Source organism: Necator americanus, chromosome II, assembly GCF_031761385.1.
Source record: "Necator americanus strain Aroian chromosome II, whole genome shotgun sequence".
Classification (NCBI taxonomy): domain Eukaryota; kingdom Metazoa; phylum Nematoda; class Chromadorea; order Rhabditida; family Ancylostomatidae; genus Necator; species Necator americanus.
The window spans coordinates 7,226,707-7,252,047 of record NC_087372.1 but is presented as its reverse complement, the minus strand read 5'-3'; the positions used below and the strand labels follow the sequence as shown (position 1 = coordinate 7,252,047).

At 40.9% G+C, this 25,341-nt stretch overlaps 2 protein-coding genes across 7 annotated transcripts; one reads left to right on the top strand and one right to left on the bottom strand.

The window, feature by feature from the left end:
* Positions 1–137: 137 nt before the first annotated feature.
* On the top strand, positions 138–13,046 carry RB195_017067 (uncharacterized protein; the record flags this gene model as incomplete). Of its 3 annotated transcripts, none has more annotated exons than XM_064183897.1 (24): positions 138–246; positions 3,150–3,248; positions 3,511–3,624; positions 3,883–4,039; positions 5,424–5,617; positions 5,678–5,886; positions 6,055–6,244; positions 7,900–7,944; positions 8,030–8,215; positions 8,316–8,470; positions 9,495–9,629; positions 9,751–9,862; positions 9,931–10,073; positions 10,149–10,232; positions 10,328–10,471; positions 10,640–10,758; positions 11,062–11,212; positions 11,315–11,494; positions 11,569–11,640; positions 11,856–11,960; positions 12,148–12,269; positions 12,388–12,535; positions 12,669–12,830; positions 12,897–13,046. In XM_064183897.1, 24 exons carry the CDS (start codon positions 138–140, stop codon positions 13,044–13,046), a joined length of 3,285 nt encoding a protein of 1,094 aa, XP_064039778.1. The 3 variants fall into 3 exon arrangements, with proteins under 3 accessions (XP_064039778.1, XP_064039779.1, XP_064039777.1); XM_064183896.1 differs by having other exon boundaries at positions 8,313–8,470; XM_064183898.1 differs by lacking the exon at positions 3,511–3,624 and having other exon boundaries at positions 8,313–8,470.
* A 701-nt stretch (positions 13,047–13,747) lies between these two features.
* RB195_017066 (uncharacterized protein) lies at positions 13,748–25,263 on the bottom strand (the record flags this gene model as incomplete). 4 transcript variants are annotated; one of them, XM_064183892.1, is made up of 25 exons in its annotated part: positions 13,748–13,813; positions 14,051–14,109; positions 14,513–14,596; positions 14,693–14,941; positions 14,996–15,066; positions 15,154–15,165; positions 15,272–15,335; positions 15,388–15,456; positions 15,756–15,834; positions 16,044–16,119; positions 16,200–16,276; positions 16,479–16,563; positions 17,964–18,059; positions 18,227–18,259; positions 18,370–18,408; positions 19,375–19,404; positions 19,478–19,513; positions 21,205–21,237; positions 21,332–21,382; positions 21,445–21,474; positions 21,557–21,589; positions 22,835–23,435; positions 23,807–23,885; positions 23,937–24,115; positions 25,218–25,263. In XM_064183892.1, 25 exons carry the CDS (start codon positions 25,261–25,263, stop codon positions 13,748–13,750), a joined length of 2,277 nt encoding a protein of 758 aa, XP_064039773.1. The 4 variants fall into 4 exon arrangements, with proteins under 4 accessions (XP_064039773.1, XP_064039774.1, XP_064039775.1 ...); XM_064183895.1 differs by lacking the exon at positions 25,218–25,263 and adding an exon at positions 24,263–24,350; XM_064183894.1 differs by lacking the exons at positions 15,154–15,165; positions 25,218–25,263 and adding an exon at positions 24,263–24,350.
* Between the last annotated feature and the right edge of the window lie 78 nt (positions 25,264–25,341).

The window sequence follows — 25,341 nt, the reverse complement described above, 5'->3', positions numbered from 1 at the left end:
GACTTCTTTCCTATCGTTCTTCCTACTGCACCACCTCTATCAACTATCTTTTCAATGTAACTAGGCAGATTTCCGCAAAATCTCGTTGTTTGAAGTTTTTCCTGTTCACTTTAATAGCTAAAAACCGTATTCTTAGTATGGAATACGAAAGCAACGGTGATCACACTGTGTCTGCAGCACAACATTCGGTACCTCCACCACATCCTGAGAAGCAGCTTGATGCATACGCAAATGGAGGATACGGTGGTTAGTGTTTTTGTTCACTTGTCGTGTGCATGCACCAACACATTGAACGTTCATCAGTTTTGAGGGTGGTGGTGGGTGTTGATGCTAAGTTAAAGAGCGGTTGCTGTCGAAGCTACAAAATCTTCATCAATGTTGTTTTGGGAGAGCTTCAATATTAGGATTCATCAGAACATCAACGAGTATACTGCAAGCAGACTTTCCAATAGTATGTGTAGAAGTTTACACTCACGTCATAAAAATATGTTTAAAGGTACGGTTCGGACAACATTATTTTGAAATACGACTTTTTCAAAGTAGTTAAGGTGGTAGTAAACAAGATGCCTTTTTCATTGATGTCATACATAGTCAATAATTGTGAATTTTGACACCTTTTGAAGAACAAACCAAAACGAAACGGCAGAGTTACATAACCCTGATACTTGTCATCATTGCGGAGGCAGGCAGTAATGGGTTTCAGAGATCAAAATAAGAGTTATCTAAAATATAGGTCCGATAGGGAAGAGCCTAACCCTTCTCAGGTGAAAGGGGTCTAGATCATAGGATGGAGCTCAAGTGATGAGGATCCCTTTGCCAACAGTCCAAAATTGAAGGGGTCGGAACGCCAGCGCCGACTATCGCATGTATGATCTAAAACGATTTTAGGTGGTCTTCTTTAAGGCTTTATTCCAACAGACGATAGAATTGAGCTGTTGAAGTTTCGCGAAATCTGCAACTCACATCTCGTAAAAACAGATTATTTTTGAAAATGATCACTGCTCCCTTATTTTATAAGATAACGTTTGATGGAAGGCTGTGTTTTGCAAAGCAATGAAGAACATCCAAGCCTTTCGATAGGATATGCTCTTCATAGTGTGTGGAGTCTTCAAGTTTTGCTGACAAGTTAAGTCGGATATTGCCTAACTGCAGCCTTTCCTTCTTTATGGGAGCAAAAAAAAAAATTGATATCAGCGGTTGGATGTAGTTGATGGACTAGACGTACACGTCGAACGCAGCGTGATAAGTGAAATACACTATGGAACATTTCCACGTTAATACTGATGCGTGTTCATAATAGTGTGGAAACCTGAGATTGTTTACTTATTTCTAAACCTCAAGAGCTACTATGAACGTCATGTGAGCACGTATTGACTAAAGCATTAGTCCTATGTCGATTTTCCTCGGTTCAGGCGCAAATGTTTTTCTATATTTACACGGAGAAATGAAAACCGAACAGATTTGAAGCTGCTCTGATCAGCAGCAAATAATGGAATCAGTTTAGCTAATAATATGTGAAAAGTAATCAGCTATTGGAAGACTGTAGACGAACACAGTTTCTTTCCCGTTGTATAGACAAGCCACGTTTTCTTCTCTACGATATGGGAGTACGACAGAAAACTGGTTAGGCAAACACATTATCATTACTGCTAGATAAATTTATCTTTCATTCTCTAGAGAAGTGTACAGACAAATAAATTTCGACGTGGAAAACACGTGTGCAGGGACATTCTTCCGACGACTGCATTGAATTCAGCAGTTCAGAATATGGATCAAATGAACTAACTCAAGAGAGGAGTGCATTCTACGATAAAGGATAAGGGATGAAGTTTCTGGCGTTAATCAATCCGCTAGAGATGCGCCCCTACGTTCACTTCAATTCAGAATCGTTTGAGGTTTACGAACGTCTAACTGGCCTATACTATGACTTGCGGTGGCTGCCCGATGTGTCCAGTCGGTGTTTTCATCTTTCCAGACAAGTCTGGTACCAATTTATCGACCCCGGAGAGATGAAATGCTTGGTGAACCCCAGGGCGGATTCGAACCTCCGATCGATCATGCAAGAAGCGGGACCTCTGACCGCTACACTACACCCGCCCCATTCTATGATATGAGTGTTAATGTGCCTTGTAATTTTCTCCCTCTTCGCACGAAATATTCTCTCCAAATATTTCGTCCTTCTCAGGCAACTCTTTCATAATTCGCTTCTCTACTACCAAAATTGTCATGTTTGGTTGTGATTTTGTGTTTATACAGTCAATTTAAAGTTCATTCTCTCATCTCCTTTTCAAAAGTGTAGCTATTCGTTTTTTTAACGGTAAAATTTACTAATTGCTTACGTGAAAAAGGGAGCAGTTTTCCGGGTGGCAATTACTCTGCGGTTTATGTATAAGCAGTGTAAGTACACATATAATTATCCTTCTTCTACTTCACTGTTTTTTCGCAACTTGTATTCACTTCGAAGTGCTTATTCGGTTCCATAGCTATAAGACCCTACCACTGTCCGCCCGTATCGACTAGAGAGTCTTCTGCCTCAAAGTTTTCCTTTCAAGATGGACTAGTTGGATTTGAAATCTAGGATCTTTGTAATCCGTAAAAATCAAATCAATACTTATCCTAGATAAGAAGTCTTGTTGGTATCATATCTTCTCACTATTGCTTTTGCAGGGCTTTCTCTATAAGGCTTCACTAATCACACCCTTCCAGATGATTTACTTGTTTGCGGCTTTGTGTGACAGTCGTGTTAGAAAATCTAATCTATTGCATGGTCCAGTTGAGTTTACGAAAGTTCAGCTACGGTAGATCATTCAGATTACATTCATTGTTATCACGTCGAATACCGACGCCTTAAAACTTTGGTGGAAAGTTGTTGAGGAGCAAGGAATACATTCTTTGTTCTCTTTACGCTTGGAAACATGACTCTTGGCATTTTTTTAAACCTTTAGTGCGCACTATGATGTTTAGCATCTCCTTGAAACACTACCTTTCGAAGAGTTTATGAAATCACTCATATAATCTAGTGAATATTTCAGCCAATTGCACGTTCTCCACAGTTGTTTAGAATGTGTTACTGTGGCTAATTTTCTTCGAGACAATCGATGTATTACATGATTTCTTCTGCATTATTTTCGCTGAAGGTGTGCGTTTAGACCAAAACTACGGGCATTCCGAAACGCACCACATGGAAATGGACATGCATCATTACCAGCACCATGACAACCAACATGGTAGTCATGATAATGTTACAGGTAAGAAAAAGTTTGTTGTGGAATAGCTGCTGTCGATCTAATACATCTTAGAAGTCTTCTTTCTTAACTGATTATGTGCTTAATTAACAGTAACTTCAATCTTCCACTGTAATGATTACTTTTCATTTCTTTGTTGTTTCGATGTTAGTGCTTCGGTTTTATTGAGAATTTGGACACATGTTAGTCTTTTTTCATATTTCTTCAATGACTACTTTATTTGAGGAAGTTGTACTGTTGATACAGTGGAATTTTTCACTTATAGCTGACCATACTGGGCCAGTTGATGGCAGTCACGCCCAGATGGACGTTGGGCATGACGTCACCACGGGCTACCACGGCCACGAATCCTATCAGAATGATGTTCATGCAGACACAGGTGTTCATTCCTCGTAGAATTGTTCAGCTCTTTACTGTTAAAAAAAAAACCCTTCCTTCATTCCTAATTTTGACTCCGTTACGTCTACATTTCTGAATAAGTAGATAGCGAGGGTGTTTCAATTTTCCTTGTTTCACTATGTTTTCTCTCTGTTCAAGAAGTGACCGCTTCATTCATTTGCACAAAAGGCCACCAAAATTACCTTGGGTTGTTTGTGTTTTTCCTTAGAGACAGGTTTCTATAGACATGTTTGTTTAGCTAACCATGACGGATCTGCTCATGCCTGGGGTGAACACGGCGGAGAAGGATATGACGCAAATCAAGGTGGCTATGATGAGCATGGTTATGAAAACTACTATGAGGACGGTTACCAAGGAACAGGAGGAGAAGCGTTCAGAGGACGAGGCATGGCACGGTGAGAAGCTTTCATTTTTAGACACTCCTAAAGGCATACATTTTCAATTGCTGTTATCCAGTAAATCATGGTCAATAAGTTATGATTTTTTTTTTTACAAATACCACTTATACAGAACGTTTTCGGGCTCTTTCGCGGTTATGTCCCTTTTTCCTTCTATATTTCCCTTTATATATAATAACTTCCTCGATGTTGGAAACAAAGTTGTTATTCCTACTCATGCATCCGATAGTCGTAGTCGGTGCTCCAACCCCCTTCACTTTTGGACGATTGGCGAAGGGATGGCATCATCACTTGACCTGCACCCTATGAGCTAGAATTTCCACATGAGGAGGGGTACGGCCGCTCCCTATCGCACCTATTTTCACATTGACGGAAAATAGCATTCTACTTAGTTTCCTACTCGGTGCAAATATTTGTACAAATTACGTATTCGGTGTATTCAAGCATGCCATTCAAGCCATTGGTTTCAATGAGACTTTATGTTCAGTCTTATATGCACTCCTCAGAGCAATGTTCATTACTTTCTTCATTTTCTTCGGGTTTTTGAGAAAGGATGGGCAGTGCTTAGATCTTGATTTTTGATAAGATCCATTAAAATGGAAATGAGGTCGTGGGGGACATTTTTGTTCTTCTTTGCCTTGTATGTCTTTTTGAACGTGCTAGTATCGAGTGATTCTTGTTTCTTCTTGCTGCTTAACAAGTGTAGCAGTAATTAATTTGATTTTCTTCCATATTTTGGGTTCAGACAGGTACGAAGTTTTCAGCTGGTTTTCTCGTGTGAGAACTTGTGAATTTAGTGATTTCGAGGCTCTCATACTATTATACACAATACTCATTTCAGCATTTTAATATCCTCTTAGTTAAGCGGTATTCGTAGCTCCGTGCCTTAGAGTGTGCAAGAAGTAAACGTTTGCTGCAGACAATTACTAGGACTATACTTCTTTTTTTTGCATCATTGAACTTGTATCTGAACTGAAAGCAATAATTAACAATGCACACATGTTTCGCGTATTCTTTTTGATAAAATGCCATTTCCACTGCAGCTAGTTTGTGAAAAGAAGGAAGAAGTCGCTGTTGATTGAGCAGTTCTGTACATTTTTCTTGGTGTGGAGACATATGCTCTTCGAAGTGCATAGCAGTTACTTGATGCCTACAAATAGTGCTTTTGTTGCCATCTTCAGTGAATTTTTCTTACATTGCTACACGTGGCATCATAATCAATAGATCCTTATCAGAGGCAAAGTCTGTATTTTTGCTGTAAAATCATCTCAGTTGCAACACGTGTGATGGCTGAGATTCTACGGCGTCAGTTTTTTCCAAGGTCCTATAATATATTTATGATCTGCTTCTTTTCTAAAGACAAAAAAAAAACTTTCTTCAGCCCGCCGTATCGAGGAATGCCTCCTGGTCGAGGTGGGGCTGCTCCGCCTGCATTTACCAACCAGCAGCAACAACAACCTCCGCAGCAACAATCGCAGCCACCACAGCAACCGCAGCAACAACAACAACAACAACAACAACAACCACAACAACAACAGTCTCAACAAGCTCAGCAGCAGCAACCATCGTTTTTCCGTGAGTGCTGGAATTCAATAAATATCAACCACATTACATATTACTAGAGCCGTTTTTCAGCACCACCATTTGTGCGCGGCGGTGCTACTGCCGCGCGTGGAGGATTCGTCCCTCCATCTTTTCGTGGCACGCGTGGATTTCCTCCAACACGTGGTAGCTATCCGCCATTCCGAGGCGGATACACAGGTACATACCCACCCGGTTACCCTCCTGGATACGCACCTCCACAAGCTACACCCGTTGTTGATCAGGCAACGAGGTTAAAGAAGGTATGTGTTAGTGAGATTATGTGCCTAATGACGATAGTAATGAATTTCTACTTCTTTTCTCAGGTTATTTTTTGTTTGTAAATTTTAGGTGCGCTGTCTACCAAAGTGTAGATGTTCTTTCACTAGACACCTTTAATGTGGTTTTAAGTGACGGCTGAATAGCTTTAGCTTGCGAACTGCGAAGAAGATGAGGAGCTATGGGTGGAGGCAGAATCGCCGGAAGGAAAGCCTTACTTTTACCACTGGCAGACACGTGAAACTGTTTGGGATCGTCCCGAAAAGGCCAAAGTTGTCGGACAAACTGAACTTGCTGAGCTGATTCAGAAGGCGAGTGAAGAGGAAAGGAAAGAACGTGAAGGTGAGGCCCGTTTGATAATAATTCAGTAGGCGGACTATCGGAAGTTCAAGCTTTGCTCGATCTTCTCGTAACGTTCTTGATTACCGGTTGTTTTGCTGTCGAAGTTCGCGCAAATCTTGGTCGTCCATGTGGTGACTCTTGCACAGCATCACATCCTCACAACACTTTTCAATATCATTAGGATCACAGTTGTTGTATCATCGAAATATTCGGCTGTATTTATATGGGTGTCTCGGTAGGAGTTTCAGGATGCAGCAGGAAAATCAGGTTAGTGATAAGCAGGTAGAGCGATAAGTTTTCTTATCAAGTGATGCAGTGGACAGGTGTTTCTTTTTCGTTTTCGTTTTTCCCACCCTATAGTACTTCTACATTCTGTTCAACGCGTGACGACACATCGACTGGAATATAAGAAGAAGGTTCCTGAATGATACTGAAATAAACTGGCAGGTTAAATCGTTATAATATGATAAAACGCAAAATACGAAGTATTACGCAACCGAGTAAAATTAATGCAAAATCCCACCCTATCGTGCATCGGGAGCAGTTGTATTTGTTTTTGCACGAGTAAATGACGCATTGTTATGCTCGTAGAAGGTGGTCTTCTTCGATTTAATACTTTTTGATGAGACTGTACCACATATTCGGTGGAAAAAAAGGGAATTAGTGGAGCATATCTTATGCTGGTTCTGTGTGCTAATGAATTTTCATGGAACTGTCAATAATTAATTATCCTGTGCGTTCCGTGAACAATCCAACTTTAGATCGTTCCCATTGTGATGAAGTATAGTAAGTGAACGCTCACTACTTAAAGTTATTGTGCACAGTATGCTCAGTTTCCAAAATCGATAATGAAACATCACCATCGAGAATGAGCAATTTGAAATTTCAGCATAAATTTCCCTCTAGACATGAGTGTATTCGAATTGTTTCTAGCTATCGTTTTTAACAATCACATTTAAAACCCACAACTTCTGATGTAAATGTTTTAGTTCTTTCGCCAGCGTAGTAGTGTTTTTTATCTTCTGCAGACACATCTTATATAACTATTGGTCGCGTGAATTTGCCCAGTTTTGCTTTGACAGGGTAGCATTTCTGTTTCAAATCTGACATTTTCGTGTAGCACCTTTACGTAATCCTTTAAGCTGATACATTTTAAATTGTGGTGTGATGGGTATGCGAAATGGAGACTGTCTTTCGATGCACTATAGGTGGTACTGCAACTCGCAGATGGAAATTTCGAAGCGGTTGCATTAGGCATTCAAAAAGTTCATGGCTAATTCTCCGTTGTTAAAGTCGCCAATGTGAGATGTCGAATGTGGCAGATGGACAGCGGCGTGAGCGTGTACAATCGAATTCCTGGGCTCTCTCTCCGCTTCGCGCTCGTCGCTGGCGCAATAGTGTAATGTCCATTTTGTTATAATGTAGGAATCTACATGAAAACAATTTAAGAAATAAGCAATATTGCGATTAAAATAACGAGATCACGTTTAAATCTTGATATTTCAATTTAATGGTAGACCCTTCATTAATATTGGACTCCTTGACATATGGCACCCATTAAGTAGCACTCTTATCCTGCATAATGATCACTCTATTTAGTCTGCTGTTCTGCAGACAGATAAAATCTTTGTGATTTAACCCGTTACGATTTTCAGAGGCACAAAGGAATGCTACCGCTTATGCACAAAGAGCACAAGCAGGTGTGAACCTGTGTCTTACTTATAGTTGCTGAAGTAGTTTCAGTTTTTTTGTGGATAGGATTTGACTAATGTACGTTCTTTCCAGGTTTTATGCCACCACCGTTCTTCCCACCGGGATTCCCAATGCCAGGCGGACGGCAACCAATGGTTCCCACAAATCCAGATGAGGCATGGAACGAATACACTGCTCCGGACGGGCGTAAATACTACTACAATTCTATTACGCAAGAGAACACATGGGACAAGCCACAGGTGTTGATCGATAAGGAAGGTAAGTTGAACATTATTCCTTACAGAAAAAATTACTAGCGTTTAGAGGAATCATACATATTATATTTCCTTACATTTGGAAGTATCTATATTTTAAGCAGGGAAATCTCCAATGGACACTTCATCTCCAGCCCCACAAGCAGCGCCAGTGGCTGCTGCTGCCGCTGCTGCTACAGGAGCGACTGGATTACTACCTGATGCAATTGCTGAGGCGCAAGCGAAAGCGCAGGCTGCTTTGGCTGAGTATCTGGCGCAGGTGTGTAGGCGATAAAATTACATTTTCTGCCATTTCTACCTGAAAATGTAAAGAGTGTTCACCCTCAGCTAAAGGCAATTACTTATTATTAGGGTTACTTGTCTTTGTTCTTCACCTTATTTATGGAAAATCCCGAAATATTCCTACATTTCCTTACGTTTGGAAGTATAACATAGTATTCGATATAGTATCAATAACTGCAAGAACATATTTGATTTAAGCATTTCTTCTTTTAGTGCCAGTTGTGTAAAGTTATCTACCAATTTACATACGAATTCGTTGGTAATAATTTAATGATAATAAAAAGCGGTGTGGGAGACCACCAGCAAGAAAAGTGTAGAGAGTGTTCACCCTCAGCATGGGGTAAATCAGATGAGGTTAGTAGCACGTGAGAACGGTCAGATGAAAGAAGATTTCCAATTGGCTTAGATATGCGAACAAATGCTGCCAGTGCGGTTTTTTACGTTATGAATGGTTCAATAAGCTGCTTGATGAGCTACTAGTTCTTAATGGCAACTTACTAACTAAATTGAGGATCTGAGATCTTTTCACTAATAGGAAGTGTTTGGAAATGTCTCGAATATAATTGCGATGACGCTCAATTCTCCCTAGTTATCCGGGGAAACGGTGTGGAAACGACTCTTCTTCGCAGCTTCCCCACACGAGACACCTTATAACGTCCCACGTCTGCGTGAGCAGGCATACGCACTGCATCTACCACCGAACGGATAGACATAAGCAAACGCCCCATAGCTCTTTAATTGTGCGCTCGCAAATGCGGCGCATATGTGTGCTCCCAAACCAGGAGCGTTACAAAGTGCCTCTTCGTTAAAAGGTGCGTTAAGTCTTTTCGTTTTTCGTTAGTTTTTCATATCGCTTTTCTTTTAGTAACTAGGCAGATTTGAGCATGAGCGTGCTCATAATCCATAATTACATCCTTAGCTCTGTCTGCTCGTGAAGAGATCCAACTACTCTCACCCTTGTGATATGCTGCCTTTAAGGAACTAACGTATCAAGTTTATAGAGCAAGACTCAAGCCGCGCAGCAGCACCAGCCGCAGCCGAAGAAAACAGACGAGAAGAAGGACAACACACGTCCAGTAAGTAGCACACCAGTTAGTGGAACTGCTTGGTGTGTAGTGTGGACAGGAGATGGGAAGGTAGTATTTCATTGTTTCTTCTATTCTACCCATTCATAGTTTAACTTTTGTTTCTCTTTTGATTTTTTGCAGCTGTGTACCTGTGGATTGGCTTTATCATAATTTTTCAATCTCACTTCAGGTATTCTTCTACAATCCATCAACGAAAACTTCTGTGTGGGAGAGACCTCCCGAAATGTATGGAAGGGCTGATGTTGATGTCCTTGTTACTAAGTGTCCGGAAGTTAAGAAAGGTGTGCTGTAATTCAGATATACTAGATATTTTAGTTTGTAATCCTAATAAGCAATTTCCTCCTTCAAGATGAACCAGAGCAGCAGAACGCTAATGCTAATGACTCTGATGGATCAGACGATGAGGAAGGTGAAGACGGTGGTCCACCAAAGAAGAAGAGCAGATCCGAACGCAAAAAGGAAGCTCTGCTCGCTCAACAGAAGAAAGAGAAGGTAGAAAATTTCATCCTAGTATTGCATAAACTGAATAAGTGCTGTATTTTGATGTACGATTGCTTTTCCTTGAAGGAGAAACCTGTTCGTCAAATGTTAGAGAAGCCCGTTGATCCGGCTGTCCAAGCAGAATTGCAAGCGCAGCGTGATCGCGAAAAGGTAGTTGCTAGCATCTCTGCGTCTTCGTGGATCTATCCTTCACATTTTTCATTACCTATTCACGGTTCCTGTTGGGATGTTGAGATATGTTTCAGTTACCTCTGGAAGAACGCCTTTTGCAGTTCAAAGCAATGTTAGGTGAGAAAGGCGTAGCTACTGGAAGTACCTTTGAAAAGGAGTTGTCGAAGATTGTGTTCGACCCGAGATATTTGCTGCTTAGTGCTACAGAGCGAAGAGCTGTAAGTTTGCAGAGTTTGCAATGCTTTGGGCTTCAACCGCATTCGCACTTATTTCTTCCTCCAATTTTCTATCTTACATACTAGATACTTATAAGTCTTTTTTTTAGTTTTATAAAATAGTTGTTGCTTAGAGTTTTACTCACTTTAAGTTCTATTTATCACGTTTAGTGCTTTGATGCATATGTTCGTGAAAAGCTGGAACAAGAACGTGCTGAAAAGAAGCGTCGCATGAAGGAAGCAAAGGAGAAATTCCAAGAGTTGCTGAAGGAGGCTGAGCTGCATGGAAAGTGGGTTTTGCATGGTTTCTACTTGAGATATCCTTGTTGTTTTGCAAATTCATTGTAGCTCTAAAAATTAGGGCACTAAACAAGATGTCCGGAAAAATAGAAATTGGAAAAAAAAAATTATAGTCTGGTATGCAAAATTTTTCCACATCTTTGTCGCTGTTGCTGATAGTACCTTATGCAAGAATTCACATCATGGATATATTAAATTATTACTGATTCATTCCTCATGCAGATTTCGAAATTCATTTCGTGTCTGGTTTTCTTCCTTCTTTCTTCATTTTCTTTTAGTTGCCAAATTTTCAGGTCTTCGTTCTCATCATTTGGTTCCAAATTTGGTAAGGATCCTCGCTTCAAAGCTGTCGAAAAGATGCGAGATCGAGAGGACCTTTTCAACGAATATGTAGGAGAGTTGCACAAAAAGGAAAAGGAGGAGCGTCGAGAGAAAAAGGAGAAGGTAAGCTCGCTTGAGGTTTTCCCTGATTCTTTATTGTTTTTGTTTTTTTTCCTCTGTTGCCTCATAGCCTTTCCTCAGCCTTTTACTTGTTTATGCTCTCAGGCAAAGAAGGAATACATGGCTTTGCTTGCTGAACAAACGAGTTTTACACGAAAGACAAAATGGTCAACTGCTAAAAAACTTCTTGAAAACGATGAGCGATTCAAAGCAGTAGAAAGTTCTTCGTCCAGAGAGCAAATGTTTCGGGATCATGTGGAGAAATTGGGCGATGAGAGTCTATCTGTGAGTGTACTACTTTTGTTCGATTTGTGTTATGCTGTGTTCAATGTTTGTTCTACTCACTGCATCAAATTTAGGACATCGAGGAAGAGGCCGAGCGTGAGAAGCGGCTTGCTGCTGATGCTGCTATAGCTGCCAGGCAACGAGAGGTAGGACTATGAGAAGTTTGGAAAAGTCTCTTTTGCAACTTAGATTTTCACCAACTATTGCCTATTTTCTCCTTCAAATTTTTGGACTTTTTTTCGCGTGGATTTGATGAGAGTAGTGACTATTTCAGTGAGAATATGGAAGTTTGATCTAGGAATACTGGATGTTACCCCAATTAAAGAAAACATTTTAAAAAAATATTATAAGTAATCTTTAGGTGGAAGCCGAACTCGGTGACAAACTGCGCGAACGTGATTTGGAGAGTGAACGACACCGCATGCAGGAACATCAAGAACGCTTCAATGCCCTTCTTGTTGATATGGTAAATAGACAATTCAAATAGCCGGCGTGATTTTGCTAGTGATAGATGTTGGTCAACTTTGCTGAAGAATACACCAACAATAATTTCGAGTTTGATATAAGTTGCTCAAGTGCTAGCACTTTATCGCGCCAAAATTACTGGTGATAGAAAAAATCGGATTTGAGTCTACATTGAACTCGTGTTTTAGGTGAAGTCTGCAGAAGCAACTTGGCACGAGACAAGACGTATTCTACGCAAAGACGAGAGATACGCAGAATGTGATTTACTGGATAAAGAAAAGAAAGAAAGTGCATTCAATGAACACATTCGGCAAGTTTTCGTATAACTCTCAGCTTCTCATATCCAATCTTCCATTACCGTTCAAAACAAAATTTTGGAGAAAAAGTAGGGCATATCGCTTGGACAGGTCAGTGTTTTCTTTTTTTAGTAATCTCGAAAAGAAACGAAGAGACGCCTTCTTCGCTGTTCTTGATGAACATCCGAAAATCAATACTCAGACTAGGTGGAAAGATGCTAGGCGTATCATTCAAGATGAAGAAGAAACATTTTCAAAAGTAGCTAGCAATAGCGAAAGGGTGAGTTTTGATTATTTAGGATTTTAATGATACAGACAAATTTGATAGTTTTCCCATTTATTTTACTATTATATGTTATTATGTTATTTATGTTATGTATTCTATATACATTTACAACTTATTGTTTTCTCAGAAAGTTGAGCGTGACTACCGGGATTGGCAAGAATTGCGACATGACAATGCGGTGCGTGAATTCAAGGACTTGCTAAAGGAGACAAAAATCATTACTTACAAGAGTAAGCGTATGATTGAGGAGAATGAGCAGCATTTGAAGGATATTCTAGCTGTTCTTGAGGTTGGTATAGTCTAGAAGCTCTCACCGTATCTATTAGTTTATTGTTTTCTTTTTTCTTTTTTAAAGAACGACAAACGTTGGATGCGCATGTCCGAGAGCCATGCCTCAGAGCGTGACAGAATTTTGGACGAGTACATAGAAGTTCTGCATAGGAAAGGCACTCCACCACCTCCCACGCAACAAGAGCGCGAGAGGCGAAGGAAAGAGACGGCATAAAAACTCTCGAAAAGCTGGTGATTTACAAATCAACAGTCCAATTTGTTTATCGTTTATAACTCTAACCTTTGTAGTAATACTTGGCGTGATTGTTTAACACAATATAAGGCAATCATCTCCACTTTTTCGTTTCTGCTTATCAATGATCTATGGATTATATATAACGTTAAATTGTTGAATTATTACGGTAATGGTGTCGTACTCATGTACAATGCCAGAATTGTTTCGTTTATTGTTGTTGTGTCCATCTTTACAGGAAAATTCCAACCATGATATACGGTTTCAAGAAAGCTAGGGGACATATATCGATGTTGTTTGGTTTCTCGTGCTATACGACATACTGGATTCATCGAGCATTGTTTGTCATCTCAGCTGATCATCGTGTACTCCAACGCAAGTTCTAGTTGTTCCTTGTTCTTGAGTTTATTAAAGGTTTGATTTAGAATAGTACTCTTTGTATGTATATGTTAATGTCTACGGATTGGCTGTAAACCATTCATTCGCGTATTTATACAAAGCAATGTAATTTTGATGAGCTGTCTGATACAAAGATCACAGAAGATCATCATTACAATGGGAATTCCAAATGAGCATTAAACAGATCATCAAGAAAGTGTTTCAACGAGAAAATACATATGTTTGTAGCACCCCGCATATAATAAATACAAACAGAGAGGGTCTGTACAATAACAGAATATTATTTAACTAACTCTTATTATTATGAGGAGGAAGGGAACGATGGTGTTGACTGGAACCGATGAGCTTTCCTGAAAACAAACGTGCACTGCATTGAATGGAAAACAGTCTCGATTGGATTTTGGGGCGAGAGGGGCAGGCTTGAATGTGGTCAGAGGTGCAGCGCCTAGTTTCGAGATGCAACAAGGATTGAGTAATTCACTTTGCAGTATAGTGCAGTCAAAACCCTGCTACCGCTTCTGAGTAATGATAGCTTCAAGACCGCCTCCTTTACGCCTTCTTTGTTAAAATCGACCATTCACATTCACCTGAAGTGCTACCTCAGAAGTAGCAAATTCCATGAGTGGTTGCGTTGGAGTGGAAGCTGCTGAAACGTTTTTTTTTTTTTTTTTTGAGAAAATCCACCATATCTATGAACTCATACAAATCAAACTACAAGGGGAACAATTTGAACTGTGAAACCACCGATTGTGTCCAAGCAGTAGAAGAAAAGAAAAAAAAAGGAAGCAAGTTAGTTGGAAGCAAACCATCCTCGATAACGTTAATTTTGTTTTCTATTAACTTCAAGCATAACAAAGTACGAACACGTCTGTTAACCATCACAGCTGACACTTCTAGGTAACTTGAGAAGAAATTAACTACCATGGTATGTCTTCACTGCTTCAACTGACACAAACGATGTTTTTCTAATTGGATTAGTTAATAATGTCAAATAATGATTAATAATGTCGAAGCGATGACGATGAAGATTTGAAAGTCAGTAGACTTACGCGTTGTATGTTCATGAGCCAAATGTGATGTGAGCGGTGCCGGGTAAATCGGCTGGTCTGTGAATGGTGCTAGCCATGCGTTTGCTACAATTCGTTTTCAAAACTATCAGAAAATTCAAACACAAATAATTAGGTCTTCAAATGTGGTAGTGTTGGCAGCACAATTATTAGTTCACTTACATGAACCAGATTTTCCAATTGTATAAGGTTCAAGAGCTTCCGAAGGGTGGTGATCCTGAGGTCGTACTGCAGCGTACGAGTTTGATGCTGATTGATGGCTGCTGTGATCCTGTGGTCGTACTGCAGCGTACGGATCTGACCTTGATTGGATCTGAGCTCCTAGCACGAGTTCTGCGTCACTTTCAGAGCTTCTAGTCGCTGCGACGTATTGATTGTACCCGGCGTTTGAATAGATCCTCTCCTCATGGCCTAAGATGTTTTGTGTTGGCTACGATGCTGCGTAAGTTTTGTAGTCTACCAAACCTTCGGCTTTTCCCTTAGAAAGATCCACAGTTGAGAACTGGGGCGCTTGACAGTGTGTCAGTTCATTCCCTCTGAAATGTGGTTATGATCGGTTTCAATGATACAAAGACGTACAGATTCACATTCATGTAATCATATCGTGGGTGGTTTGAATCCACAAAAATCGACATCTGAATAGCATATATACTGATTGTATGGTAGATTGCTCACAAAATAAGATATATAATCAAAGCTAAATAGAAGATACGAAGATAGGAATCACATGACAAAACTCACATTATTAATCCATATTCTAAGGCCTCATCGCAGCTAATTGGTAGCTTATAGATAACTGAATTCTCTGCAACACACGTTAGTCAACTTACGTCAACCCCAAGAAAAAAGAATCTCACCAAAAGCTGACTGCATTTCCCGCGGGGGGTTTTTCGCGTCCTTATCTCTTTTTGACAGCAATGTTCTTCCTAAAAATAATGGTTTCCAAAGATCAGGGCTAAGTAACCATTTCATCACAACAGGTGAGCACGAACTGATAGGTTGTTCATTGAATATGTGAAAATGTCTAAATACTTTCTGTAGGATCATGAGGTGTTTGAGAGGATAAATCACTTATGGCTTTAACTATTAATATTAAGGCTCTGACGAAAGCGGTTACGCCAAAATGCTAGCTGTTCCAACTTTGGGTACAGCGCAAGCAAATCAAGGAAAGCTACAAAATTTTCTTTTTCAAAGAATTGTGATTAAAATAGGAGAGAAGGTTTACCACCACTGATTTGTTTCTTGGTAACCATACAGTTCTCAAAATCGTCATTGAGCAAGGCGTGCGAGCATGGATTGATGGCCTGATGAAGACTTTTGAAATAACATGTCGGATTAAAAGTAAACTTCAGAGTGTATGATCAACTGGACTAATACAGGTTTTTCCACAAGGATGCTCGCAAGTTGATTATCTTGTTAGCAGAATAAACAGCAGAGAAGTTTGAATTAGTCCAGTAATCTGTGGTCCAGAACAAACTTCCATGAAGAGAGGGAGAGATAAAAAAGCATTTACCACTCGTCCAACTCTCTTGCAACCACATGCTATTGTTAGCTGGGATGGGGTTGCGAAAACGGAGCAACAGTCCTTTCTAAGAACATATTTTATGGAATCGAAAAAAAAAACAGATTTGTTCACCAATAGCTATTCGGGTTGACGTGAAAATCTTACTGATTGTGCTGCACTGCCGATTGGGCAGGCACTGAGTAGCTTGAAAATGATGGTGAAGCTGGTTTGACTGCACTCTGCTAGAAAAAAAAGGATGAGGAGAGGGATTTCAATCATTCGAATTCATTTTTGATTTTTTTTGACTTTGATCATGATTTTTCCAGGCTCTGACGAAGGCGATAACGCCGAAACGTTAGCTGTTGTTTAATAAAGGCGATCAATGCCAATCTTGGATACAGCTCAAGAAAATCAATTAAAAACTACATTCGAATTCATGTTTACCTGTTCATATGCGTTGGCTTGTTGGACAGCGATTCCAGATGTCGGATCATACGAAACATTTATGAGGTTGAAATCAGCGGAGACACTAAAAAGACGAACTGAGGGATTATTGTCGTAGTATGGTCAAAACGAACTACGTACGCAATTGTCTACGCGGGTTCTCTTGAGGCACTTCTGTGGAGCGTAGCCGCTAGGAGCTTGTTGAAACCCTTGCTGGCACCACCCAACGCTGCAGTTTGCGTCGGTCCCACCTCGGTCCCAACTGCTGCCCCCACCACTCCGTTTTGAGCGCGTATGCAAATGCACCAGAGCTACACTCGTGATTCATGTCGTTTTGACCCGACTATACGTACAGTCCCCACTACACTAAACATTGTGTCAGCTAGACGCGTTACTTCCTCGGCGGGCCCGGGTATCACACCCGCGCGGGCGGGGCTGCCCGCTCGGTTGTGAACTCTGCGGGCAGCTTTACGCAACTGCATCAACCTTCGAGTCCTTTCGATCAGACTGTGTGGTCCTATACAGGTATGTGCGCCAAAAGTACTCCATGCTCTCTTCGTTGATGCATGAAACACAGTTTTCGCTACCGTCGCCGAACGAGGTGGCAGCAGAGCGGTAACGATTCAGCTTGGATGTTTCTCCGTTACAATACTTCAATGAATAAATTAGTCGTTGTTAAATATGTAGTTGCTGCTCTGTGCTGTTTTATCTGTTTTAATGTCACATTCACTACATTTCATTCGTTCCAAAGAATATGTTCTTTGTAGTGGAATCTAAATGGTTGTGTAGATGATGAGCGGGTAAAATGTAGTTGAAGGGGGGGGGGGGGGGAGGCGGAGGGAAGCGCTGGCGCCCTTATTTCTGGAAGTAAATAAATGAAGCAAATAAATAAATCAGTTGGACCCCTAAGATTTAGTCTTAGACGATGTATGACATGCAAGCTAAAGTTACTAGAAGAAAAAAGTAAGGGTGGCGCGCTGAATAGAGCGTGTCGTGCGAAACAGTTCCGGGTTAGTCCGTTTACACTGATACAGGGATAGATGAACGGAATCACCTTCTTCTCCAAAATCTATCTGCCCCGTATAGGAGTTATCCGCCTGGAACCCGTAGACCACAGATTCGTGAAGTGATCCCTTTAAGCCAAAGGGTTCAAAACAATTCTTCTAAGCGCAGTTGTCAGGATCGAGGGGGATCCTTGCTAGTCTCACTCATCATTACAGTTCCCGATGGTCTCACCTCGATCAAAACAGTTAGCTCCACCGCAAGCGCAGCCGCGTACGCAACTACACTGACCTCTTTATGTCGTTATTGAATTCGATCACTACTACTGCGACGCATTATGGATTAGTTCAAAATTGTAATAGAATTCTATCAGCGCACAGGGAAAATAATTAGAAACATCACTTATTAGTATGCATTATTGTGGCCTACTCATTTATTACTAATCTTTTTTCGATGAAACTCTGGTACTTCTTAAGAACTCACTTTCGAAGCTGCGTTGTCCGTTGTGGTGATGGAGTGTGAATAACGGGTTGACTGGTAGTGATCGTGACAGTTGAAAGTGGTGGACTGTATGACATGCTAGAAAACTTTTGTTTTAAGATCCTTTAATATTAGTGAGGATTGATTAATTGACATTGATTAACTTTCGTTCAATTCTACTGAGAGAGCGAACAATTTAATGTCATATTTCCATCATTTAAGTAAAGGATGACTGACATGTTTGCGTAAATTCTTGGGAAACTAACCAGTTGTCCAGAGACGCACTCACTAATGGACGACTGAAAAAGAAATTCACAAGGTGAGTAAAGTTCTTGCACAATAAAGATTTCAGTATTAGATAGAACATGATAAAAATAAGGATAATAAAGTAAAGTTCACATGAACTCACCACATCTTGTTCGGTAGAATTGGAACTGCATAGCTAAAGCTAAAGCAAAAATATTGATTATCATTCACAGAACGTTGGACTAGATAGGAAAGTGGTATGTAAAAAAGTCTCTAACTCTTATGTAGTGAGAGAATTCAAAAGTACTAGAACTCTGATACTGTCTGGGTTTCACATTTCTTTTCGACCTCATTTTGCTTATCCTTATTTCGATTTAGATATTTAGATGAGGATATCAACTGACGTCCAATTTTATGATGGTAGCGCGAGGACTCGTGAAGTGCAACTCTTGGATGGAAAATAGGTTAATGTTAGTCCAAACCGTACATTTTCTATTTTCTTTGTAAATAATACTTGCAAGTATGTACTATAGACCTAAAAGATTTTTCTACCAGTTGGACGTAAAAGTGTGAGCTCCACTAAAGCGTTTATCGTCCATCCCCTATTATATTGGTGTAGAGTGAAGTTTATCGACGCAAGATTTTCAAAATCGATAATTCATTCATTGGTATTCTAGTCAGGTTGTGGTTTTTTCTTTTCAATCACTCATTATCACGTCTCATTCGAGCGTACTTACAGATGGTGGGGTCAAAACGACATGAAACACGGTAAATTTACATAAGCGACTGCGCTCGAAGTCGGCGCGGTGGAGCTAGCGGTTGGGATCGAGGTGGGATCATCGCGAAATGCAGTGACGAATGGTACTAATAATAGTAGGAGTCCCCGCTCGGTCCTAACCGCTACGCTCCACTGCACCGCTTCGAGCGCAGCTGTTTATGCAATTGCATCGTGCTCCATGTCGTTTTAACCCGACTACAGTAAACGCGAGTGGCTTTTTTTTTTTGTTCTCCGCAACACAACGCGTCCGCTTTTGATTTGTGCATATTATATTATTACACTATACTACATTTCCTACTTAGTACTATATTTCCAGCAATATACATGGACACATTTTTATTATTGTGGTCATAAAAGAAGTAGCAAAGAAAAAAACATTAGTGAACCCACCAAGTGGGACGTGCTCCTGGTAGCGAAGCGCTGAAAAATGAGTGTGTATAGCAGAAGTTCATTCAGTTAATTTCGAGTATTGTATTCTAGAAATTGAACTAACCATCGTACACGTAGACGGCTAGGAGTTTCACGTTTACTGCAAAAACAAATGGTTACGAATAATTTGTGAACACCGTAATTGAAATTTTTTGTGACCTTTTGTTAGTTTTATTATGGGGGCTAGATTGTTGTAATGGGTATGTTGCACTGTTGAGTATTTGACTGGATCACTCACAAGCTTTTTCTCTTTATGTGTACTCGGGTCGATAAGACAGAAGCTCGGTACGGTTAGATAAGCGGTCATGCTCAAACTGCAGCTGTGAGTGAATCTAGGAAGGATCTCCGTACGACTATAACCGCTACGCTGTACCGCGTTGCTTCGAGAACAGCCGCTCCGTAACTACACCGTGCTTGATGTCGTTTTTAACCGACTCTGAGTTGAAGAACTCTAAGTGGACTAGTATTCAACTGTTCTACCTGCTATGGTTGAAGGAGAGTTTTTCAGTACGACTAACTTGACCTCACCTATTTCAGAAATAATGCTATGACTGATGGATGGCCTAGCAACAGCTATTCGTCACCAAAACTTATTTTTATTTTTCATGGATACGTAGCTGCCCATAATCAGGCCAGCATACTAGTTTTCGCTCTCTGCTTCGCTTCGCTTAACGTTAACATTCAACGGGCCTCCCTTAGGTAGGTACTGTTCTAGCCATGATCGAAAGTGCGGCTAAAGTCCCACGAATTTCAATTTGAGTTGGTCGGATAGTTTACATACTCGTCGGTCTGCTCGGGTGACTGCACCATGTCATCTGCAGGACAGTTACTTTCTCTGCCTGACACAAATTTGCAGTCAACGCAGGATCAAATCAAACCAGTTCCACCAATTTACTGTCGGGTTAAAATGGCTGCAGTTGCCGAATGCGGCTGCAGTCGAATCGGCGCACGTGAACAGCGGTTAAGGATGAGGTGAAGCCATTTGCTCCACTTTTCCTTGCAGTCCAAAAGGATCTAGCGACGTTTCCACCTCAGCCGCAATTGTTCGCCCCACCGCGTTGATTCGAGTGTAGCCACTTAGGTATCTGCTCCAAGGTTTAATTATAGACAGCGTATCTCAATTTTGAAGTGGCGAGGGAACCATAGCCCTAGACCTAGAACCCTAGAGTTCGGATTGTAGATTGCGGAAACCAGTGTGGTTCCACTCTTGTTTCGCTACAATTCGTCGTGAAAAACGGCGTGGGATCTGCTTCAGTTCCCACGAGGTACGTTAGAACGGGTACTCTCCTATACGCTTCGAATTCCTAGGCAGCCCACTCATTGGTTTTACCTGAATAGGCTTTTGAGGAGGCCTTATTAATCTCCGATCGCTCGCACGCACGTGGACGTCGCGCGTGCACAAGCGTGGCGCGTTGAAACTGATTTCGTAGGAAAGAACGTCGTCGTCCACGCCATTTTTGACGACGACTAGGGAAGTTGGGCGAAGCCACGTTCGTTTCCTTAAAGGCATCACCCCACGAATCTGAGGTCGTGCGGGTTTCAGATGGGTTAGTCTTTCCATAAGGAGGGTGATTCCGTCCATTTCTTTCTAACTGGCGTCAAAAACGGCCGGAAGATGCGGCTTCGAGCGTTCCAGGGCGCTATTCTCTACAACGGGTTCGATTGGAGCGCGCCAGCCCTATGCGACGTTTTTGGCGCTGGCTATGGATAACAGTACCTATATGTTATGATGGGATATTCTATATAGTTGGGTTCGTCTTAGGTCGCTTAACAAGCAGATAAATGACTTACCATATTGATGAGAAGGAACTGGGCATGGGAGTGCTGTAATCTCACGACTTATTCAGTTAACTTTCCAAACTTTCGTGGAACATGAAAGAAATTATTGGAAGATGAAAGTAGGGTAGTATATGCTTACCATGGAGGAGGTACAAATGAACCGCTATCATCTTGAGGGGACGACTCGTAACTGAAAAGATTGGTTTTACAGTGGGTGTGATCACAGTTAACGTCTAATTTAGTGGAACATACCATTGTGCTTCTCTCGATATTCGAGGTTCGCTGAAATTACTTGAGTCACTCTTTATTTATTTATTTAATGTTTAAAGTTTGTATGCTGAAGTTGCAGCCTATTGAAACTCACCATGGTGGTAGAAGCGGCGGAAGCATCGGATTGCTGAACAGAAAGTTGTCAGTGTTTGTGACTTCCGAGGATCCAAGTGTTAGTAATTTTTTTGTTCAATTCACTATACGTTCAATTTGGTTTACTCTTGAATCATATCCTGTTGCATCTTACAATTTCTTTGTTTTATTATTTTTCTGCTAGAAGATATATCAGTACTTCGTTGCTCTAACGCTACTTTAGAATGGAAGGATCTTTGCAATCTAATATTTTATCGTACCAACTCTTGGAGTTCTCTCCATGCTTATTTCCAAAGAGTTTTAATATTTTTAAGAATGTTGAATACTACCTATGTTAGTACGTTTACGGCTACTCGTTACAAAGTGTTTTTGATTTCCCTTTCCTTAATGTGGGCATGGAAAACTGGCGCTTTCAGAGACAATTACTACCAGTGTTATGACTGCACTGGTAGTTAAGCACTACAGAATATATGAAAGAAAATAAGATAGTAAATCGGGGCAAATTTTGACTGTGTCGAAATTTTTGCTTAACTTTTGCTATAAGTTAAATGGCTTCTTTTATATTGTTTTAAGTTCTGTGAATGAAAGGACCGGTGCGAATATTTGAATATTAAAGGCATCACCCCACGAATCTGAGTTGGTACGGATTTCAGGTGGAGTATTCGTATAAAGGATCGTAGATTAAGGAGAGGAAGGCAATTCCGTCCATTTCTTCCTAATTGCCGTAAAAACGGCCCGGAAGATACGGCTTCGAGCGTTCTGGCGCGCTATTTTCTACAAGGAGTTCGGTTGGAGCGCGCCAGCCGTGCGCACACGCCGCATCTTCCGGGCCGTTTTTTTTATGCCAGTTAGCAAGAAATGGACGGAATCCTCTACGATCCCGTATACGAATACTCTACCTGAAATCCGTATCACCTCAGCTTCGTGAGGTGATGCCATTAAGGACTCATTCGTCTGTTATTGCGGCTACTTAAATTAGTGTATTCTCTTAACTAAGTGTTTGTGGTTCGAAACTTCGCAGTTCACTGTCGTGTTGATCCTAATGTTTTGTTTGTGTGTTTCAAGCAGTCATACCCTGCATCGCGAGTGACAGCGATGCGCAAATAAGTTATAAAAGTTTGTAAGCCCTTGTTTGGAACTGTTTTTTTTTTCCACTGAAGGAAAGTTTAACTATTTCGACTAGGCAAAAATTGCTGTCAAAAGCAGTGCAGTGTATGAATGCAGAGAAGTCGAGTTTATTAGAAATCATACAGAGCAAAAGGTAAGGCAACATTCTGACCATTTTCCAGCACCACATTTGGCTGATGGCGGAGATGTGACGTAGCCGACAGACGGAGCAGCTGTTGGATAGGTAGGCATGGGCTTGTGTGTTGGCGGTAGAGGATACCCTGGAACAATCGGTGCTGGTGGAGGGGCAACTGGGTAGACGGGGCTCGGAGGACTCGTAATGTAGACAGAGGAAGGCACCACAAGCGTAGGATGAGGAGGTTGTGGATAAATTGGCGGCGCTGGTGGAGTGACGTAAGTCGGTGAGCTTGGGTAAGTTATCGGATATGTTATAGGTGGCAGTGTAGGAGGAGGGGGTGGCGGCGGCGAAGGATATGAAGGAGGAGGAGGAGGAGGAGGTGGTGGTGGTGGTGGTGGTGGTGGTGCTGGATAAGTTGGAGGAGGTGGTGCTGGATAAGGAGGAGGAGCAGGAGGAACGGTTGGGTATCGAGGAGGTGAAGGATAAATTGGAGCCGGTGGAGGTGGTGGTAGAGTTGGTAGTGTCGGCGGCGGTGGTGGTGTTGGTGGTGGAGATGGAGGGGGAGGTGGTGGCGGCGGAATTGTGTATGTATCTGTGGGTGGTTTGCCCTGACATTTCTGACAGTCGCAGCAGCCTGGAATAAACCAGATGATATTGAACGTTCTCTTAATGGCGAGTATCATATTTCGATACAAACTATTTTTGTTATTTAGTTTGGAAAATTGTTTCGGAGGTGAGTGCCATGTTTCATGCTCGTAAGTTTATTTGAAAACAAAAAGGAGACACGACACATTGTGCTTTGATAATACTTTTGACTTCATTATATTAACCTGTGTCATGTTCTATCAATATCTTCGCACTGACATTTCTAGTTAGAGGAATTTGAAGCTTTTTTTTTCGCAAAAATGTGCTCCTGTAGGAGGAGAAACTTCAAAAGAATGCAAAAATCTTTAGAACTTACATTAGAGCTATTCAAAAAGTTTTTGCGAATAACTATTCACTTGCCTTTTCCACCAAGTTGGACCGAGCCAAAAACTCCCACTCCATGCAGTACGCAACAATTACATTTTTTACATTTTAAACTCTAAAACAAAATATATTGGTGCCGTTCATTTGTCTTTAACACTGCACTTACAGTTTGAGAGACAGGAATATTAAGAGGTTTCATGAACTGGGCATTCAGAAGTGGATGAGGCTGAATGGGAACGGCTGTGTAATGTGGTGGTTGTGGTCCTGTAGCGTAGGATGATGGCCAGCGGATGTAACCCATTGTAACTCCTGGACCAGGTGTTCTTGCGAAAAGGTATGCATTGACTAAATGTTAAAAGGCTTTTTTTTTGAAAACGGTCTGAGAAGAAGTCCATTTTATATTCATCGAGGTTACTTGTACATATATGTGTCTCAATTTCAGAAATGCACTTCTTTGCTGTCGAGTTTATGTCATACACTGGTACTTCTAACTTTCAGAAGATGTATATTTCGATGATTCATTCTTCGTTAGTTTCGCCATGAAAGATCCAAGCCGACCACGTTGATCTGCATGATCCATGCTGAGTCAATCATTCGTGGGAACTGAGTGCCGCTTAAAGGCAGCATAAGACGAATCTGACGTGGTGAGGGAATCAGCGGGATAATTTAGAGAAGGGGTTGTAAATTGCGAGATTGGGATATGATTCGCTTATTTTTCCCTAATCGTCGTAAAAAAAGTGTGAAAGACGCCACTTTTTAAGACGACACAAGCGAGTGGTGATATCTTCTCACCAGTCTATTCAAGTGAAACCTCTGAGAGACAGCTAACTCGGAACTCGTACATAGAGAAGTGTTTTAAAGTATCTCGTAGGAACTAAAGCAGATCCCACGTCGCTTTTTAAGATGATTAGAGAAAGATGAGCGGAACCACTTCGGATCCCGCAATCTACATCTCGATGCATTTCTAACTTTCACAAGATGTACATTTCTAGCTTTTCCCGTGGATTCCCTCACCACGTCAGATTCGTCTTATGCTGCCTTTAAGCCGTCGGAGGGTTACGTATTGAAGTGTTATTTTTTAAAATAAATGTGGATGTTCTTATTACTCAGTAGTCACCTTTAATTACGCAGGGATAGGGCAGCATACTTACGCAAGAAAATACATTTATTACCTCAAATCGCTTCGTTGTCTTCAATTATTTCAAATAATCAAAATAAGTTGGTCGTGTTCTGAAGCGTAAAAATGTTCGCTATTGTGTTGAGTGTTGAATGCTAATTTGTGCTGTTTTTGAAACGCTACTCAACTTCAATTCAAAACTGTTCAAATTAACATTTTGACTGATTCTGATATTCAGATTTTGTGCCTTATCAAAGATGAGTGAAAGCGAATGCATGCAGTTTCTATTTCAAGTATATCTTATAGAACAAAGACACATTATAAACCTACCATGATACGTAGTAAATAGACAAAGTACAGCTAAACGTATAGTCATGTTCGCAGCGAAGTGACGAATATTACGCGCTAAAAGTGTTTAAGGACGTATTTATAGACGATTTTCTTTGGATGCCGA